The sequence below is a fragment of the Pinus tabuliformis genome, chromosome X (assembly GCF_031772625.1).
Source record: "Pinus tabuliformis cultivar Carrire ecotype Pingquan chromosome X, CPIR1, whole genome shotgun sequence".
NCBI lineage: Eukaryota > Viridiplantae > Streptophyta > Pinopsida > Pinales > Pinaceae > Pinus > Pinus tabuliformis.
This window is the reverse complement of record NC_142308.1, coordinates 1,476,595,297-1,476,617,991: the sequence shown is the minus strand read 5'-3', so window position 1 is coordinate 1,476,617,991 and position 22,695 is coordinate 1,476,595,297. Positions and strand designations below refer to the sequence as shown.

General features: G+C 37.9%; 1 protein-coding gene across 1 annotated transcript; it reads right to left on the bottom strand.

Moving 5' to 3' along the window:
• Nucleotides 1-19,328: 19,328 nt before the first annotated feature.
• On the bottom strand, nt 19,329-21,222 carry LOC149145583 (GDSL esterase/lipase At4g10955-like). Its single transcript, XM_089449162.1, has one exon. It carries the CDS (start codon nt 21,123-21,125, stop codon nt 19,989-19,991), a length of 1,137 nt encoding a protein of 378 aa, XP_089305288.1. The 5' UTR covers nt 21,126-21,222; the 3' UTR covers nt 19,329-19,988.
• Between the last annotated feature and the right edge of the window lie 1,473 nt (nt 21,223-22,695).

Here is a 22,695-nt window from a genome sequence, read left to right as displayed (position 1 = left end):
TTTAGGTCAAGAATAGTTATTGTTGAGTTTATGATTGTTTGGCTTTATATGTTTCTCACCCTTTCTATTTACTTTTAAAAATATATTTACTTTTAATTTATATTTGGCCCACGAGCTTAGTCCAACATGATGAATAGTAATTGAGATTAAATTCTATTTCAGAGACGTGTTTTCATTTTGTTATACACACCTGTAGGGAAAACCTTCTTCTTAGCCTCTGGATCAAGGGTGCAACTATATTTCAATTTCTATTAGACTACGCTTTAAAATGAAAGCAAAGTGATTATGATGACTAAGAAACTTGATGTGGAGTTATTTTTTTCGAACTATTTATTACCTTTTGTGAGGGAATTCTATTCTAAAAATTGATATAATTGTATAATCAATGAAATTCCAGCATTGAGAAACACATGTACAATGTCTATACAATTGTACAATTTCGTATAGAATTATTATATTTTTAAATAGTATGGTGCATATACCACTAGTATTGCAAGATCCTAATAAGCAATACAATTGGAGCTAATACTTTAGTTTTGTATATGTGAGAGGAAATTGCCCAACTTAAAGTAGTGGCATTGCAAGCACAACCATGGATTTTTCCCTTCCTAGTCTAATACTCAAAGTAAGATTGTTAAATGCTTTTTCTCTTTAATCCACATTTCTATTTTACCCATAAATTATTTCACTGTGTGTGCCACCTTAACTTTGTTTTGAGGAAGAATTTATATTTTTAAATAGTATGGTGTATAGAATTTATCTTTTTGTGAAATAATTTATCTTTTAAAATGTATAGAAAAACACGTTATAGAGTTAAAAAAAATGATAGTATTATAATTTGCAAAGTTTTAATTTTGGATTTATTATATTTTTAAACTAATCAAATTTTGAGAATTATAATTTCTTTTTTATACTCTAATACTACTTTTTAATGTGCCACATGTCAATATCATGTTGAATATGGAAGGAATTACACATGCATCTCATATTGAGTGTTATACCATTAAAATGTATCGAAAATAGTGATCTTAATTTTCAACTAATGCATTAGTTTAAATGTGATGGAATTGATTTCAATGAATATCGTTGGATTGTATTCATTTCAATATATATCAATCAATTTGAGGGTAGAGAGAGGCAGAGAGAGGGGGAGTGGCAAGGGAGAGAGGAGAGTGGGAGGGAAGAGAGAGAGCGAGAGAAGGAGAAGAGAAAGAGGGAGAGGAAGAGGGATGGAGAGAGGGATAGATAGATATGCATATAGAGTGTGTATGTTTGGGGGGTGATATAGAGAGATAAAGAAGGAGAGATTGAGGGAGATAGAGATATAGATGGAAGGGGGGGAGGGAAGAAGAGAGGGACAAAGAGAGGGAAAGAAGGAGAGATAGATAGATATGCAGTGTGTGTGTGTGTGTTTGGGGGTTTGAGATATAGAGACAAATAAGGAGAGATGGAGGCATTTATAAATGGTGGGGGGGAGAGAGGGAAGAAGAGAGAGTTGGAGAGAGAGAAGTAGGGGCAAAGAGAGAGAAAGAGAGATGTGGGAGAGAGGGATGGGGAGAGAAAAAACATGAGAGAGAGAGGGAGATAGATGTACATTAACTAGATGTATGATGTATGATGTGCATTGATTTCAATGTAAGAAAAAACAAATTATTGACAACATGCATTAATTTATGTGTTACAAAAATTCAACCATAAATAACATACTTGGATTTTCATCTTAAATAAAACTTTTCACTCGAAATGTTTGCTTCTTGAAATTATAAACTATTTGTAACTGAATACTACATTTTAATATGCCACATGTCAATATCATGTTGGATATGGAAGGAATTACACATTTATCACATAGTGAGTATTATACCATTAAAATGTATAGAAATAGTGATCTTAATTTTCAACTAATGCATTAGTTTAAGTGCGACTGAATTAATTGATTGCATTGATTTGAATGAATATTGTTGGATTGCATTCATTTCAGTACATATTAGTGGATTGAAGGGTGGAGAGAGAGAGAGAGTGACTGGGGAGAGAGATAGAGGGAGGTAGGAGAGCAAGGAAGAGATAGGAAGGAAGGGAGAGAGGACTCAATAGAGAGAAGGAGAGAGTGATGGAGAGAGATGAAGTTGGAGGGGGGAAGAGAGGTAGGGAAGAATAAAGACACAGAGAGAGAAAGGTGGAGAGAGAGGGAGAGTGACAAGGGAGAGATGGAGAGAGAGAGTGAGGGAGAGAGGAGAGTAGGAAAGAAGAGAGAGAGGGAGAGAATGGGGAGAGAGAGAGATAAGGGGAATAAAGGGAGAGAGGGAGAGGAAGAGGGAGGTAGAGAGAGATAGATAGATATGGAGAGAGAGTGTTTATGCTTGGGCAGTGATATAGAGAGACAAAGAAGGAGAGATGGAGGGAGATAAATATATAGATGGATGGGGGGAGAGGGAAGAAGAGAGAGAAGGAGGGAGGGAGAGATAGATAGATATGGAGAGTGTGCGTGTGTGTTTGGGGGGGTAAGATAGAGAGACAAAGGAGAGATATAGGGAGATATAACTATAGATGGGATGGGGAGAAAGATGGAAAAAGAGAGAGACAAAGAAAAGGAAGGAGAGAGAGAGAGAGAGAGAGAGAGAGAGAGAGATGGGGGAGAGATGTAGGGGGAGATATAGGAGAGAGGGAGGGATATAGATGTAATCGATGAATGGTGTATGATGTGCATTGATATCAATGTAAGCACAAAAAATTTATTGACAATGTGCAATGATTTTTGTGTTAACGTAATTCAACCATAAATAAAATACTTGAATTTTCATCTTAAATAAAATGTTCACTTACCTGAAATGTTTTCTTCTTGAAACTAAAAACTATTTGTAATTGACTACATTTTTATTATTCCCATTTTCCATCATTCATCATTGTTAGTCACTTTGCTTTCAAATGAGGTAATATAAAACAACTACAATTGAAACTTAATTGAGGTTTAACATGCCATAAGTCACAATAATTAATTTTGGAGAAAGCTACTATTAATATTGGAGAGGAAGAGAGACAAGGTATTATGTTTACTACAATAAGTTGAGTTAAAGATTTGCATGATCTATGATTTCAATCTCCCTTTTCATATCACCAATATGAAAAGATGGAAAAACTAACATGTGTGATAAAATGAACACTAGAAGATAATATTTTGAGATTGATCACAATGAAGACTATTTGCAATTGCCCACATATTTATTATTTATATTTTATATAATTCAACACTACTACATTATCACTTTGCATTCAATTTTTATTTATTTCATCATTTTTCATCATTCAAGTTATTAAGAGTCTCTATCATCTCAACAAATTTATATAGTTGAGCAAATTTAAAATTAAAATGACGAGATTAATCTTATACATATTTAACATATTTAAAATGATTAGAATAATTAGATGTTCAAGAATTTTTTTGTGACTGCGCACAATTGAAACCAACCTAGATCCATCTTAACTTTGGATCTATCAAGTGTCGAGAGGGATCAAATCTCTTGAGGTGCAAACCTTTTCTCAATTTTTGCACTCAAAAAAGAGGTTTGCGCCTTGAGAGCTTTGATCCCTCTCAATGCTTGATAAATCCAAAGTTAAGATGGTTCTTTTGGAGTTAGAGCAATTAGATGTTAAAACATCTTTCTTACATAGAGATTTGGATGAGGAGATTTATAAGGAAAACCCATAAGGTCTTATGCAACATCAAAAAATAAGATTAATTTTTAAACTCAAGAAATCATTGTATGACTTGAAGTGGTCACCTCAACAATGGTACAATAATTTGATTCCTTCGTGATGAACCAAAACTATACTAGAAGTGAGTATGGTCATTGTGTGTACTTCAAAAGTTTGAATCACACATTCATTATCTTAGAGTTATATGTTGACGATATGCTTTTTGCAAGCAAAAGCATGGATGAGATCAATAGGTTGAAGGATCAGATGGCTAAAACATTTGATATGAAGGATCTAGGAGCAACAAAAAAATATTAGGCATTGAAATACATAGAGATAACGTAAATGGTAAGATCATGTTCTCATGATAGAAGTACGCTGAAAAAGTACTTGTGAAGTTCGAGATGAATAATGTGAAACTTGTTAATATCCATTTGTCTTCCCATTTCAAGCTTTCTTCAGGTTTGTGTCCTAATAGAAGGAAGGAAAACACGAATGGTAAGATCATGTTCTCATGATAGAAGTATGCTGAAAAAGTACTTGTGAAGTTCGAGATGAATAATGTGAAACTTGTTAATATCCCTTTGTCTTCCCATTTCAAGCTTTCTTCGGGTTTGTGTCCTAATAGAAGGAAGGAAATGATTATATGTCGTGTGTACCTCATTTTAATGTAGTAGGAAGTATGCGTATGCAATGGTATGTACAAAGCTAGATATTTACGTGCAGTAGGTATTTTTAGCAAATACATGGAAAATCTGGGAAAATAACATTGGAATGCAGTGAAATAAGTTCTTCAGTATCTTAGAGGCACTAGCGATTATTGCATCATCTCTAATGGTTGTATTGATTATGTTTGTGGCTATGTTCATTCAATTATACAAGTGATGTGGACAAAAGAAGATCTACTTCAAATTATATCTTTACTCTTAGAAGTGGAGCTATTAATTGGATGTTGAAGCTACAAGAAACAATTGTTTTATCTACCACATAGGCATTGTAATGTCCCCAATTAAATTAATTTTACTAAAATGAATTTCTATTTTGCAATTGGGTGTAAGGAAATATTTTGGCATGTAAACTTAGGAAAAGTGGGTGGAGGGAGTCCCCATGTAATTTTTGGAGAGATGGAGGCCACCAACATTAGAGAAAATGAAAGATTAAATTGATTGTGGAATATGGGGCCCACATAAAGTACACACTTGGGGAAGAAAGAATTTGAATTCCTTGAGGCAAATTGAATTGGTGGAGGGACCCACAAGGAATGCATGGTCAGGAATTATAAAAGGAAGGAATGACAGAGCAATAGGGGTCTTTTGTCTATTTGAAAATTGAATTTGTCTTAGTTGTACAGCTGAGCCAATATTGTGTTGTTTAGCACAAGAGCTTCCCAAGGAGAGAAGCTCAACCTTTCTTTGGTAGACTTCGAGTGTGTTAGGCCAGGCAGTAACTCCTCAAAGCAAAATTGATCCGTGTGTATTATTCCTTCAGGTAGGTTTTCATTATATACATGAGGGAGAGACTGTTCACTTAATCTCCCGATGACTGTTCATATTACTTATTTATCTATTTACATTATATTCACCCAATCCTGAGGATTAGGTGTCAACATTCCCCCCCTTAGTCTGAAGGGATGTTGGTGAGTCCAAGCATCATTCTGAATCGTTCAAGATTTTCTCTTCCAAGTGCTTTGGTGAAGATGTCTGCAATTTTCTCATTAGTTGAACAATGACGGAGATGGATTGTTTTGGCCTCAACATGATGTTGAATCAAATGATATTACTGATGTGCTTCGTTCGATCATGGAACTTTGGGTTCTTGGCCAACTTTATTGCAGAGGTATTGTCAATCATGAGTGGAGTTGATTGTACTCGTTTTACCTGCAAATCTTCAAGAATTTTCCAGAGCCACACAATTCCTTTTGTTGCTTCAGCTGCTGCAACGTATTCTGCTTCTGGTGTGGAATCTGCTGGAACTGATTGTTTACGTGATCTCCAGGAGACAGCTCTTGATCCAAGACTCATAACATATCCTGAAGTAGATACCCTAGTTTCTTTGTCTCCATCGAAGTCTGAATCAGAGTATCCAATCAAGCTGAAGTCGTCCACCTGTGTATACTTGATTCCAGAGTCTTGAGTTCCCTTTAAGTACCTTAGAATTATTTTTGCAGTAGACCAATGTCCCTCAAAAGGCTTTTGCATAAACCTGGAGAGGATTCCAACAGCAAATGAAATATCTGGTCTGGTAGTAGTTAGGTAGTTGAGACTTCCTACAACTTGTCTATACTGTGTTGCATCCTCAAATTCTTTTCCTTCAATAGATGTGAGCTTTAAGTTTTGTTCCATTGGAGTAGTAAGAGGATTGCATTCTGTCATGCCAAACCTGTTCAATAGATATCCAATGTATTTCTTTTGAGAAAGAAATATGGACTTCGGATGTTGGGTTACTTCAATGCCAAGATAGTGATGAACATAGCCCAAATCAATCATTTCAAAACCTTTCCCCAATTCCTTCTTTATGGATGCAATGTAGCTTTCATTGTTCCCTATCATCAAAAGATCATCTACATATACCACAAGATATACAATTGTTTTGCCAACTTTCTTGACAAATAAAGTTGCATCATCAAGATCATAATGTTTGAAATTGAGTTTCAGAAGATGCTTAGTTAGTTTTTCATACCAGGCTCGCGGTGCTTGTTTGAGGCCATACAAGGAATTCACCAGTTTGCATACTCTATGTTCATGTCCTTTCACAGCAAATCCTTCAGGCTGGGACATAAAACCATTCTCTTTTAGATCTCCATTCAAGAAAGCAGTTTTTACATCCATTTAATGGACTTTCCAACCGTTCTGAGCTGTTAGGGCAAAGAGTGTCCAGATGGTAGCCCATTTTGTTGTGGGGGCAAAAGTCTCCTCATAATCGACCCCTTCCTTCTGTGAAAAACCTTTTGCCATAAGCCTAGCTTTGTGCTTATCAAGTGAGCCATCAGCTTTATACTTGTTCTTGTAGACCCACTTGCAGCCAATTGGTTTGGTTCCTAATGGAGGATAAACCAACTTCCAAGTGCCATTCTTTATGAGGGCATCATACTCCTTTTGCATCACTTCTTTCCATTCATCATGAGAAGCAGCTTCTTTGAAGGAAGTTGGTTCAAAATCTGTAGAAAAATTCAATTCACAATCATAAGAAACATCCATATCAACAGGTGAATTAGAGTCATCTACATCACCTCCATTTTGCCGGTTTGAATTTCTAGTTCCTGTCTTTCCAACCTCATTAGGATGAACACTTACAAGTGTCTTTGTCAGCCTCTTTGGAGGACCTTTCTCAGATGGTCCAGGTTGCTCTGTTGATTGAGTTGGGACTGAATCAAGATTGAGTCTCCCAATTCTATCAATCACATCACTTAAAGCATCATCTGTTGTTGGGGGAGAGTGTTCTTCAGAAGAAGATTCTGCATGTTGATCTAGTATAGGAATCCCCCCTTCAAGATGTGGAATATGATTATCAAATTCTTGAAATGATTTTGCTTTTGTGAATCTTTCCAAGCGATCAAGTTGCTGCTCAACAACATTGTCAGTTTTGGATGATTCAAGAAAAATTACATCTCTAGATACAACAAACTTTTTATTTACTTCATCATAGAGACGATATGCTTTGGAGGTGTTTGAATACCCCAGGAAGATACATTTACGACTTATAGCACCAAGTTTTTTTCTATGTACCTTTGGTATCAAGGTATAACAAGTGGAACCAAAGACCCTGAGATGCTTTACCGAAGGAACATGTCCATACCACATTTCATATGGAGTCTTCTTTCTAATAGCATTAGATGGACATCTATTCCTTATATATGCATCGCATAGAACAACATCAACCCAAAACATTATCTTTACATTTTTGAAGAAGAGCATGGATCGTACCATATTTAAGATTGTCCTATTCATTCTTTCAACTACACCATTCTGTTGGGGATTATAAGGCACAATTGTTTGATGTTTGATCCCATGTTGGCGAAGATAGTTTTCAAATTCATTTGATGTGTATTCTTTTCCATTATTAGTGCGAATAGACCCAATATGATATTGTGCATCATTTCCAATCCATTTATGAAAATTCTTGAATGTTTGAAAAGCATCAGATTTGTTCTTCAATAAATAAACCCAACATATTCTGGTGTAGTCATCAATAAATGTCATCATATATTTGTTTCCATTTGCAAAAGGAACATGCATTGGACCACATAAATCTGAATGAATGAGTTTAAGTTTTCTATGTGCTCTTGAATGTGAATCATGAAAAGACTGTTTGCTATGCTTTCCTAGAATGCAAGCATCACATTGCTTAAGTTTCCTAGGAATTGTAGGAAAACCAGCAACACCATTTTTCTTCAATAAGCGGAGGCTGTCATAGTTCAAATGTCCAAATCTAGCATGCCATGATAAACTTGATGGAAGTGTACCTTCTTTATAATGAGAATTGTATGAGAAATGTTGTGCATGAGCAGAGGTACCTTGCAGCTTGAGAAGCCTTTTTTCTTCTATTCCACTCATGACAAGTGAGTGGTCAGATGCTTTTCTCACCTCAAGCTTGCCATCAAACATATGAATGAAGTGACCTTGCTGGCGGATGTGGACCAAGGACAACAAATTTCTCTTCAGTTGTGGGAGATATAGAGCATGATGCAGAAGAAAGTCAAGAAGACCAGGAAATTTAAGCTTGATTGTGCCAAGCCCTGATGGCTTGATTTTTGATTGGTTTGCAAAGTATAATGCTCCATCAACATTGTTAGTAAATTCTTCAAAAAAAAAATTCTATGAGTCATGTGGCAGGTTGCTCTTGAATCAAGCAACCAATCATTTTTCCAAGAAGCAAGTGAAGCATTAAATAAATCTTCATTTACTCCAATGTGACATTGTCCCACAACATAGTGAGCGGATTCAGGTGCTTTACCTTTGTCTGTATCATCAATTTTACCTTTCTATTGGTTTCTTTGCTGCTCAATTTTGTCCCATGGTAGCTTGCATGTAGAGGCATCATGTGATCCATTTCTTTTGCAGCGTATGCAATGCAAATATGCCTTTTCTCCTTGAGAGTGTCTACCCCCCCTGCCTCTGAAATATCTTCCTCTTCCTCTTGAAGAATCTTGAGCAGGATGCTTTTCTTTATGAGCAAGGCACACAACGTATTTAGAAGATTCAGGGGCTGTCTTCTTTCCAAAAGCTTTCTCTCTTTCAGCAAACTTTTTCACAAGAGAGTCAAAGGTGATATCTTTGAGATTCCCATTTGCTTGCAGTGACTCAAGATAATTGGAGTAAGTAAGATAAAGTGCCTTGAGAAAAGCGATAAGAGGAATATCCAATTCAACCTTAGTGGATTTGATATCATGCATTATAGACTTTACTTCAGATGCAAGAGCAAGAGGGTCATTATTTTGCAGTTCAAGAGTGAAGAGTTTAATTATGAGTTGAACAACCTCAAGTGCAAAATGTGAGTCATAGAGTTTGTTCAGCTTTTGTAAGGCTTCAAAGGCAGTTGAAAATGACAAAATATGGCGACTCACCTCTTCATTTACAGATGTTGCAATTAATGCATAAGCTTTGATGTTCTTGTTTTCCCAAATGACGAGCTCTTTGTTTGAGGTAGGTTGTTCTGGTTCATTGTCTCCGTCTCTAACACACACTCCTTTCGACAACTCATTGAAAATGAGGGTCTATTTTATCATCCGGGACCACTCAGGATAGTTCTCCTTGCCAGTGAGAACTATTCCCACAATAGGTATGATTGAATGCATACTGTAAAAAAAACTTCTGCTGGCAAAAAAATTTGAGTACTGTAAAAATACTTCTGTTGGGAAAATATGCTTCAAAATAATACAACCTTATTCTTCCTTCTTCATTTAATATACAAAGATCAAGACTATATTCTATGCATATAGACTATCACAACTTTTTTTGTATTACAATATGGTTGCAATTCAAGAGAAATAATATATAAGTTATTATATAAGTCTTCAAACTCAGCTTCTGGACTGCGTATATATGTGAACAGCTTCTAGACTGCATATATGAAGTAGCGTTCATATACTTTAATCGGAGTAGCATTCAACTCTTCCACTGCGCCACTCTGATCAGGGTTCGATTCCCTAGATGCGCACCAGTGGCAAGACAACATTGTTGCATCCACTTATTGCTCACACAAAGACGTCAGAAATACGAGGATATGTTTTGAATCTTGACCCTGCAGTGATGACTCTGCCTTTTGCTGCTAATATCGACATTCGAGACACAATTAAGTACAAGGAAGTAATGAAAGAGTTTAACCTCACATGAAGCACCGTGAAGATGCCATTTCCATTCACATTCCCAGCTTGACCATAACATTCACCATAGCATTCACAACGTGGTCCTCCACACAGCCGCACGCATGGTGGTCTTATTGCAACAACGCCCTCACGTTTCACACACCATTCACTCAGCAGCGTTCCACTCACGCGGGTATGCCATTCACTCAACAACGCTCCCTCAAACTTCAACAGAAAATTGTTTGCATCTGCGTTCCTCCACACTCATACCTAGACTATGGTATGGGTTTGAGTTTGAAAATCAAGTGCGGTAGACTGTACAGAGATGGGCGCAGGATTTTCAGTTGAGGATGTTCAATCATGTAGAGAACACCTTTTCCAAAACCGCCCTCTGCACTGGAACGTTGTTGCCAGGTCAGAGGTGTCAGTTCTGAAATATGGGTAGAACAGGAAAATAGGCAGAAAATGGAATTACAAGGGCGGGAGTACTAAAATTAGCACTGGCTCTGATACCATGTCAGGCCAGGCAGTAACTCCTCAAAGAAAAATTGATTTGTGTGTATTATTCCTTCAGGTAGGTCTTCATTATATACATGAAGGAGAGACTGTTCACTTCATCTCCCGATGACTATTCATATTACTTATTTATCTATTTACATTATATTCACTTAATCCTGAGGATTAGGTGTCAACAGAGTGCCACCATAGGAAGGATTTCCTTCATCACTGAGACTAGAAGAGGCATCAACTATAGGTCCCATGCATTTCTGGAGCAGAGCACGCAGTCTGGGAGCCACCACTACACAGAGGGAGGATTCACTGGTTGTTTATGACGTTGGGTTGTTGGGGAATTGTCCGAAGAAGCTACATGAGTGTTCTTTGAGCATTTTCATGAGTGTGAAGGGTAGCTATAGCCAAGAGGACCAACCTACAGGAAACTCTCACTTTATCATACACAGGATTGCATCATCTCCTCCATGATTGCACAATGATTAGAGTGAGACTCTTTTGGGGCAATATCATCTGGAGGAGTTTGGAGTTGGGGTGCAGGGAAATCATTGGGAGGGAAATTTGAGGAGGATTTCTAGAGTTTGGAGAGAAGAGATTGACATGAGTAGCCATAGTAACAAAATTCGAATTTGGTGGAGGGCCAAGTTATGAAGGGTCAAATTTCGAAAGTTGGAACTAAGGGAAACCATTTCTGGGTTTTTCTGGATTTTGGGCAAGGAGCACTCTCCTAATTTTATAGAATTTTTTGGGCACTCTAGAGTGGGAAAATCATGGGTTGAAGTTAGGAAACAATGTAGTTTTGGAGCAAAACATAGTTTTCTGGAGGTGTTGATTATTACAGTTGTTTGGATTTCTCATACTCGTCACCTAGTGCTTGTAGCTTGCCTTGCGCAAGCCCAGGTGCAATTTATCCAACTAATTTATACCAAAACATATATTATTAATAAAATTAGGTCAGTTTGGGGATTTGTAGAAATTTCTGGTTTATGTGTATGCATTTTTGAAATTTTCTGTGTTATTTATTTGTGCATGTCTTTGTTATCATTGCAAAATTTCTACTAGGAATATTACAGTGGTATCAGAGCATGATTTTGGCCAGTTGTGGAATATCCAACAAGATCATGGAAGATTTTGGAATGTATGCACTGTGATGGGTGAACTATAGACAAACCCATGGCTCAAGGGAGAGTGAATATCATTGAGGGAAAAATGACCCTCATCCACTTTGATGGTTCAACTAGGAGTTCTGTCAGAAAATGGGTACAAGAATTGGACACATATTTCCAGCTAAACCTCATGAGGGAGACAGATGCTATTAGACATGCCACTTTGCACTTGGATGGAGATGCTATGGAATGGTGTTACCGAGGGTTGATCCCTTTGGGTCATGTATGTATCACATCCTACAAAGAGTTTAGACAAAGGCTCATGGAGAGATTTGACCAAAAGGACACCACACCCCCTCAAAGGGAGTGGATAGGACGAGGAAAGCTAGATTATGAGACTAGGAGGCGTTTCTACTGGTGAAGACTGGGCTTTAGATGTTAGAAGCTCAAGGAGGAGGTTGAGCAGGAGGACACGCAGGATGGTGAGGGGCACATCGATATAGGCCTCTTTGGTAGCTTCAGCTGACACCTCGGTTGAGGGAGTAGAGCATACACTCGGAGGGCCATCTATTGATGAGATGCCAACAATTGATGAGGTACCTAGTGCTATGACCCAGTTTCTAGACGATGACCGCCCATAACAGGTTGATGAGGTGCCTGGAGGCATACTTGTCATTGAGGAGGTACCAGAAGAGACAAAGGGGTCCAAAGCGGTGACCGATTTTACAGAGGATAGCCACCCTCCATAGTTTCATCAGTTCCAGGCTAGCCTTCTAGCATTGAGAAAGAAGGTCACGACAGTGCAAGAGGCCATTCTACAATAGAACGAGGAGTTGGAGGGCATGAGAGCGGTTTGTGCTGAGTCAACGGCCAAACTGACTCGCATTGGGGAATGGTTGGGTTCCCTAATGGTTCAGTTGGAGTGCACATTGGAGTGATGGGGCAACCCTACTCAGACATTACAGGCCAGTAGCACTAGCAGGTTACCACTACACATTGGAGAGGGAGAGGCAGAGTCACCTCGACATATTTTATGTGTTGACCAGGATGGTGAGATGAGGCGACATGAGTTGCGCAGGGTGCATCCTTGGCAGGATGGAGGGTTAGTTCCATGTACGGGAGTTTATGCTCTCGATCCTTCCCTTGGGTTGGATGGCAAGAGATATTGAGTTGGTATCTGGTGGAGTTGGCTAGGAGGTTAGATGCATCCATGGCCATAGCTCAACGGAGGCTATGAATTACTAGAGGAGCTCGAGGGCCAGACTGTTGTTGGGATCCAAGTGGGATTCTCCATCACATCGTGGAGTCGGTAGGTCATGGTAGCAGCTACGTGATGGACTCGGTGGTTGGGTGCACACACATTTTCATATCCCCTTCAGAGTTCCTAACAATACTAGTGACAGGATGGATTCATAGAGGAGTAGGCAGATTTCATGAGTTTTCATGGCATGCTGGGCTGACATGGGATCGTAGGATGGTTAAACTACTCTGCTAGGAGTTGGTAGGAGGAGGTGGCATCGTCAGGCCACCAGATAGGGCGTCATATGGAGATAATACTTTCTCATTGATGTATTGGGCACTAGATCTACTGAGGTTCAACATGGCAGAGTTAGTCCTGATTGCATGTGAGGAGTTGAGCCACATAGGTGTACCTAGGCAGATGAGGAGGTGTAGATCACATCATGGTGGGTGTACTAGTAGAGTGGCGGATGCATGGGCACATATGGGATGGCCTATGGTACATGGTGGCATGGAACTGAGCGTTGATATCCAATGGTGCATGAAGTTGTGCCACGGAGTTCAGGGCTATGTAGTGGAGTGTTGGGGTGTGTATTTGTGTGCAACAGAGCATGATGATGCACAACAATTTATTGAGGTGTTTTCACCAGAGAGATCTCCTGACGAGGGAATCAGGAAATCCATTGGGTTTGGCGCACTCAAATTTGGAGAGCGAGTTGATCATAGGGTCAACCGTGAGCTTCCCTTTATCACTCACCAACATTGCACACTTTTGTCAGGGACTTTGATACCGTTCCTTGATGCTCTAATTGCAAGCAACAGAACCTAGGAGGTTCATCTGAGACAGTTTGATGGGGCATGGTGCATCAAGAGAGAGGCTTTCCAGTTGTGGTATATGGGCAAGGCGCGGGTTGGTGGATGCAGGCTTGGGGGTAGTCCATTATTCTATAGAGGTAACACTTGCACTACACTTGAGCCCACTCTTAGGTAGAGCCATGACCCCCTTTGGGTGAGACATTCTGAGGTGTCTCAGGAGCATCCACAACAATTTGTGGACCTTACATACAAGCGGATGTTTAGACTTCCGACGATGTTGGGGAGTGCTTTCAGGATGCAAGATGATAGATCCCACTGCGTGGTATGGCCAACACAGAGCAGGTTCATATGCACCATATTGGTTCGTGATGTAAGGAGGCGATATATCGACTACACGTAGGGGCTTGAGATGTGGTATGGGTTGGCGCCAACAGCTGTTAGGACTATGCCGCAGCCATTCTGGCGTGGGATCCAGGGATCTCGTTGGTTGATTAGACACTTTGTTTCATGATGAGCTGGAGAAGGAAAAAAGATGACCCAAATCCCACTTGGTTTGACATGCGAGGGAGCGTTGAGGCCTTTGTCGCATGAAAAGATTGGTTTTCCTTGTTGCTGCTACAAATCAGAGTGAGAGTTGGATGGGTAGGTCGTGACATCATGGGGATTCTTGAGCTAGATGCATTGGGAATCCATAGATATTTTTCCATCAGGTCCGAGGAGAGGGGGATACAACTTGCGTGTGACAGGAAAACCATCATGATCAGAGTGGCGTAGCGACATCATGGTGGCATCCCTTTTGGAGTAGCTTGGGATTTTGGCCTAGCAGGGCTTAACAATTCAACTACTCGTGGAGGTGAGCGGGTTTCTATAGGGGAAGGTCATCCATATCTTCCATTGGGTTTTAGCGACTTGTTGGTGGTGTGGCAGACTTCACTAGTGTGACAGGGTGATCAGCAGGCGGAGATCAAGGAAAGCACAGGAAGGCGAGGATTCCATCCCACAAGGATTGGATTGCATCTTCAGGGGTCTACTCCTGAAGTGCACGAGAGAGACTATTCGGTAGATCAGTTTCACGAGAAGATGATCAGGATTTTATACTACCATGATGCTCTACTTAGTGGCGGTATGCACGGGACATCTGGTGCATATGTTGAGTTGGACAACAAGTGGAGGTTGGACAACAAGTGGAGCAAGGGATGCCTCATGCTAGTCATGACGGCTTGGGATCTTAACAGGACGAGTTAGAGATCAGGGATGGTTGAGTGGTACATTTGGGACCCTGGTATTGTGTGCATACACTGTTGGGGTCAGTTGATCGAGAGGGTGTTTTTTCAGGCATTGCTTGAGGACAAGCAATTTTTGGTGGGGAGGTCTGTAATGTCCCCAATTAAATTAATTTTGCTAAGATGCTATTTTTCAATTGGGTGTTGGGAAATATTTTGGCATGTAAACTTAGGAAAAGTGGGTGGAGGGAGTCCCCACTTAAGTTTTGGAAAGACGGAGGCCACCAACATTAGAGAAAATGAAAGATTAAATTGATAGTGGAATATGGGGCCCATATTAAGTACACACTTGGGGAAGAAAGAATTTGAATTCCTTGAGGCAAATCAAATTGGTGGAGGGACCCGCAAGGAATGCATGGCCAAGAATTATAAAAGGAAGGAATGAGGGAGAAACAGGGGTCTTTTATCTATTTGAAAATCGAATTTGTCGTAGTTGTTCAACTGAGCCAATATTGTGTTGTTTAGCACAAGATCTTCCCAAGGAGAGAAGCTTAACCTTTCTTTGATGGAATTCGAAGTGCCACCCTAGGAAGGCTTTCCTTCATCACTGAGACTGGAAGAGGCATCAACTACAGGTCCCACACATTTCTGGAGTAGAGCAAGTAGTCTAAGAACCACCACTGCACATAAGCAGGATTCACTGGTTGTTTGTGGAGCTAGGTTGTTGGGGAATTGATCGAAGAAGCTACAGGAGTGTTCTTTGATCATTTTCATTAGTGTGGAGGGGAGCTACAGCCAAGAGGACCAACCTACAGGCAGCTCTCACTTTATCATACACAAGATTACATCATCTCCTCCATGACTGCATAGTCATTGGAGTGAGACTCTTTTGGGGAAACATTATCTGGGGGAGTTTGGAGCTGGGTTACAGGGAAATCATTGGGAGGGCAATTTGAGGAGGATTTCTAGAGTTTGGAGAGAAGAGATTGACAAGAGTAGCCACAATAACAAAATTCGAATTTGGTGGAGGGTCAAGTTGTGAAGGGTCAAATTTCGAAAGTTGGAACTAAGGGAAACCATTTCTGGGTTTTTCTGGATTTTGGGCAAGGAGCATTCTCCTAATTTTATAGAAATTTCTAGGCACTATAGAGTTGGAAAATCAGGGGGAGAAATCAGGCAACAATGTAGATTTGGAGCAACAACACAATTTTCTGGAGGTGTTGATTATTGCAGTCGTTTGGCTTTCTCATACTCAGCACCTGGGGATTGTAGCTTGCCTTATGAAAGCCCAGGTACAATATATCCAACTAATTTTTACCACAACATATATTATTAATAAAATTTGGCCAGTTTGGGGATTTGAAGAAATTTCTAGTTTAGGTGTATGCATTTCTGAAATTTTCTAGGTATCTATTTGTGCATGTCTTTGTTATCATTGTAAAATTTCTACTAGGAATATTACATGCATAATATATTACTATTGTATGACATGCTTGCAAAGAGGAAATTTGTTTGAAATATCTTCTAGGTGAATTTGGAAGAATGTAGAACAACATAATTGTATTTTGCGATAGTCAAAGTGCTATACATTTGGCTACAAATCCAACTTATCATAGTAAGACTAAGCATATTGATATAAAGTACCATTTTGTAAGACATTTCATTTACATAAGTGGTGTATATCTTAAAAAGCTCCAGACTCAGGAAAATTGTGCAAACATGTTTACAAAACTACTCTTGTTAGAGACATTATAGTGGTGTTTAACTTTTCTTGGCTTACAGAAGAGGTAATGAAAGGACTATGACAAGGTCAACGTATTAAGAAATTGTTGTCAAGGTGGATATTTTTAGAAGTATGACAACGATTCATCTAAAAGAAAATGTAAAAATGAATTTACCTAAGTAAATATTGCTTCAGTTACACTAATGATCTTGGTTTTTTGAAAGTAAATGATAATTATCAAAACTATTGTAATGATGCCCACTTCATTATGAAGCCTGAGAGATTGAGATGTAATGTAAGTCTGATTTTGAAAAAATTGCTTTTGAAGTTTTATCCAAAGTGATCATTTTCATTCGACGTTTCGAGTCCAGACCAGAACTCATCATCAGGATGAAAATTGTTGAAAAAGGGAGGAAAAAATGAATAAATAAATAATGAAAAAGAAATAAGTCGAGAGGAGAAAAGCCCTAAAAAACTAAAGCTAAAATGAAATATGAAAGAAAATAATTTATTAAAATAGATTATTCATTTTAGGGGCTAATATTTTCCATGATTTTTCCCAAAAAAGAGGTTCTCCAATTTCCATTTTTTTTAAAAATGATTCGCCCAAATTTTACACTATAAAACTATTTTACCTTAAAAATCGCCAATATTATATAGTAGAGAGTATATGTAAAATCATTAAAAAATTGAATAATTTTACAAGTACATCAATAAACATTTTATTGTTTGCATATTAGGGACTAGTGAGATTTGCCAATGTTTTTAAACTTCAAAATAATTTTCCGTCCTTAAAATTTTCCCAATAATATATTAAAATTAATGATATGATAATTTATTGATATGTTTAAATAATTATAAAATTAATTAACAATATTTATATTAGAATTAATGATATACAAGAACAAAAGTGTAGATAAAATATAAAATAGGGAATAATTAATAAATTGTTAATATATTAATATTACTAATAATATTAATACAATGGTAACATAATGAAAAATATATTAATATATTGTAGATAATGTATAGTTTAGAGAAAAAATAGATTAATGTATTTTATTATTATTAATGAATTAGTATGAAAGTATTAATTTATTAATAATAATATAGTATATTGATTTTGTTAATAAGTCTAACTGTAATTTTTCATTGATAATAACAAATCCTTGCGAATGCTTTTTTTACAAATTATTGGGGTTTTACCACGTAAAATCTTTGTGCATTAATCTTGTCATACTAGGCATCCTCAAACTTGCATATGTTGAAGGACATATAAGCAAAGGATTTTCTTAGCACTTATGAATATTTTTGTTGTACCACTATAGAAGCCAAATCCTAAAGCTTTTAGCATCACAAGACATCTATTGATCTCAATTCGTCAAACAATTGATCTCAATTCGTCAAACAAAAATTAGAAATGAACTTTAGAGGTCTTAACTATGCCTCTATGGAGAAGCTAGGGCCCAAGGCTTTTAGCATTGCAAGACATCTATCAATCTTGTATCATCAAAGAAGATTTAAAGTGACCTTTAAAGATATCAACTAAAACGTGGAAGACAAGATGAGTTAGTTTCCAAATGCCATTAATGGAAAATACAAGCACATCCAGGCCTACATAGAATCCCTAAGTGTTTCAATGGCAAGGGGGTTATAAAATATGAAGTTTATGCAAGGGGTTTACAGAGGATTGACTCCAAGGAGAAATGCTCCTTAGTCTCCAAGGTTTGACTATGCCTTGCTCACATGTCTCTCTGGTAGAAATAAATTTAGCTATCTTATTAATGCTTTGTTCTTGTCTATGATCCCAAAACCCAAAATATGTATAGACTTGGTATTAAGTAATGATGTGGTTGGTAATACAATAGAATATAGAAATCATCAAAGTAATTGGAGAAAACCTGAAATATGAAACATCAATGTTTTTAAATTTATATGGGACCAACAAAAGTACAATGCTTTTAAATTTATATGGAATCAACAAAATGAAACACTCAATGTTTTTAAATTTATATGGAATCAACAAAAGTGCAATGCTTTTAAATTTATATGGAATCAACAAAAGTATAGGCGCTAGACAATCTCTTATTTTTTTGTGAAATTTATATTTTAGTTATATTTTTAAATAAATCTTCCACTGAACAGGGTAATGATAGCAAGCTTGAGACATTTGATGTATTCTACGAATCAGAGGGAGATGAGTGCAACAACCTTTGAATGCAATATCAATAAATGCTATTTGGAAAAGGAGAAATGAGTACAATAAACTTTGAATGAAGTATTTACAATTAATGAAGTGAATAGGAAAATATAATTAAAAATAAATGTAAGGAAGTTTCACTTAGTGAAAGAGTTAAGGTTGTTAGGTTAATAATTGTGGTTTTGGGCACCCGCTATTGGTGTCCCATCGTATTAGATGTGATAAAGCTTTTAAAAGGCTTGAAGATTTTTCGCTGTAAAGTGTTAGAGTTGAATGGTGAAGGCTCACTTGGTTTCTAATTCTATTAATCTATCTCTTCACATCCACAACCAAATAGTAAATTCATTAACTAAACTTTTTGGCTTTGATACCACTGGTTGGTTGGTTTTTAGAACTTGCACGGACAACAAAAACAATGACAGAAACGAACAATATACACACGATTTTAAGCGATAGAACCATGGCAATTTGTCAAAGAAATATCCACAAGCAGGGCATGTATTTTATCGTCAGGAGAATATTTTTACAATGAGGCTTCTAGCCTCTTCAGTTCTCATGTGTTTCATAAAATCAAATAAACTTCGTTACATTGGTAGTATTAAAGGGCCAATACTCTGATGTAGTATATCAACACATTTGTATTCTCAGCAAAGGCATTAAGCAGAGAGGCTGATACCCTGGCCCTGAACATGGCATGGAGTTTCTGTTCACAGCTTTAACATAGAAGCTTACGAAAAGAAAGCCGAAAACATCTGAAAGAATGAAGATAATACAATTATTAGAGTATTGCCAAAATTTCATGACAAAATGATTTTTGTTATGATCCTTGAATAAAGTTTGTCTGTTATCCGGAATCCTTGGAAACTAATCATGAAAGGACTGGGCTATTGAATGAGAGATTACATTCCTCCCAGATACATTTCTGATCAACCTACATCTATGAAATACGGTATTTGAGAGCTAATACGGTATTTGAGAGCTTGGACTCTATCAGAGCACTATTAGTGAACATCACTCTGCAAAAGTCGATACAAGCATTTAGTTTATGATTGAAAATTCATAAGTAACACGTGTGAACTTCTGAAGTCAACATGAATACCTAATAAGCAAGGAATCACTTGTGCTCCCATTTGCAAGAGGCGGGTCCAACTTTTCTGCTATAATTGAGAAAACCTTACATAGAATGTTGAGAACTGCTGGAAACTGTAACTTTCTCAAATTTGTTCATAAGATCTGCAAACTCCTGCACATTCAAGCTGTACTGCTCAGCTTGCAGTTGAGTGTCTTCTGACCACCACTGATACAACCCATGAGCTACTTTAAATTCCCTGTGCCCACTAGAATTAATAAATAGAGTTGCAGAGGGCAACAGATGATGGGGTTCGGCCTTTCGCCCCAATAAATACAATACTGAATTAACAATGGAACTATGGGCAGTAAAACTCTGGCGGGCTCTGAAATAATATAAATAATTACAAGACACGGGATCAGAGACATTAATATATAAATTGGGGAACCATTTCTGGAGGGCAATGAAGGTGGCTTGAGCCTGGGCATCATCCTTCCTACCCTTGGCCAGACGTCCAGCAGCACTCTCCCGGATCTTCTGAATAAAAATTCCCAATTTTTCGTCCTTGACCGAAACCAGTGAAAAAAACGGAGGATTGAACAGATGGGCATCCAAATTAAGCCCTTTCTCGGCCATTATTCGGCCGACTTTGAGAGCAATGGCGGCTCCGAGGGAATGGCCTGTAAGGCAAACGTTCTGAGCCCCGTATTCCTTCACCATCTGTTTAGTAACCCGGAGGGCTTCATCGAGACGGGAAACCTTGTTTATCTGTTGCAGGATCAGACTGAAATCATCGCGGAGGTCGGAGATTATGTTTGCAGGTGAGAAAATCGTACCTCTGAAGGCGATGACGATGGCCGGAAATACGGAGGTGCGGTGGAAATGAAAATGCTTGAGCGCCGAGACGCAGCTCCAGACGAATACGGCGCCGAAGATGGAGCCATCGACAGCACTGTGGAGGAGGTGCTTCACCTTGTAATTGAAGGGCTCGCACCACGCGGAGGCCATCGGCGGGTTCGGCCCCCGTCGTCGGTGCCTGTTGATTTCCAGGATGTAGGCAGCGTTCACCAGGCAGGCCATGCATATTCGCTTCACGTTCGGAGTATCTGGGTGTATGTTTTTGGGGCCAGTGGCATCGAAATCGATCAGGCTGTCCACGCCCGCATCCGCCATGGATTTCACTGTTCTCGCGCGCGCGCTCTCTCTGTCTCGTAACGCGTCGGATTTGCTGATTAATTGCATTCTTCGTTCCAAAAGGAGATTTATCGAAATTTTCTGTTTAGAAATGTTCAGCGTAGGCTTCGGCCGGGTCCCGCATCCGCCATGGATTTCACTGTGCTTTCGCTCCCTCGTAACGCGTCGGACTTGCTGATCAATTGCACCCGGCGTTGAAAGTTGAGATTTACTCTAATTTTGTGTTTAGAAAGTGTTCCAAACTTTCGCGGTCATCTTTGTTGGTGGACCCCAAATCCATGTAGCCTGACTTTTCCTTTGTTGGAACTCACGACTTTTTCCTTTCTTGGAACGCATCTAGATGGATGAATATAAAAGCCGTATAACTTTGTGATTTGTGGAGTAGTGATATATATAGAGAGATTGGGGGGCTCGATTATAAATTATTTTTATTATTTCAATGGAGTGATTTTTCGTAATAATGTTTAATAAATTACAAATAAATTATTTCAGATGATGTACTTTTCTCTAATTAATATTTAATGATAATTATTTATATTACTTAACCTAGCATTTAGTTTTATTTTTATTAATTAATCTATTTTGAATTAATATTTAATAATAATAATTGTTATTATTGTTAACTACACTGCCTCTGCTTGGCTAAGAGCTCGTCTTCCTCGGACGTAAGGAAACAGGTTAACGGCCCAAGACCTAGAGGCATCTGGCAGGAGTGAAAACCTGCTCCCTTACAGACCACCAGCGGGTTATTTCAGGTGGCGTGGTTTTCCTTGATAACAGTGATGTGTCAACTGACATTCGCGGATAGCAGCCAGAGATGGCTGTCCTCACTGTTGGTTTGACAAACTGAGTTTGATAGGTTTTTCCACCTTTTGAAAAAAAAAAAAAGAAAAAAAAAAAAAAAAATTTAACCAAAATTTGTATGTAGTAAATGTATTTGGGTTTGCAAATATTGTATTCTAAAATAATTTTTTTAATTAAAAAATAAAAATAAAAAATTATGAAATTAAATATTATAATTCGAGTACTTCAAAAAGTCCCACGTAACTACTCCAAAAAGTCCTACGTAACTACTCCATTGGCACTTAACCAGAGAACTAATCAATAGTAGAGACGACTAACTCCTTTATCCACTAATTTATTTAATTAATTATTTATTTATTTTTTTTATTAATATTTGTTATTACTATTTTATTATTTTTCAATGATAGTCAAATTTGAAAGTTTAAAGAAACAATAAAATAACTCATATAATAAATAGCAATAAAATAACTCATATTTGCAAAAATAAATAAATAAATAAAAGTTCTAAATAAAAATGATGATGATGATGATTAATGTCTACTAATCCCAATGCAGCCTATCAAACCTCAAGAAAAGAAAAAGAATCTAAGTGCGATGCTTCAAAATTCTATGATCCAAGAGAAGGGAAGGAAGTGCTCCAAGCTCGCTATATTTGTGTTGACTTAATAAGTCAAGAAGATTGGAAGTGTGACAGATGTTAGGGAATTGAGAGCAAAAGTGAGTAAGAGCCACGTAGTCTAAAAGGAAGTGCTTTTCATCCTCCACCTTCTTAGTATCACAAATCTGACAGATTATGTCATTCCAAGGAGTCTTG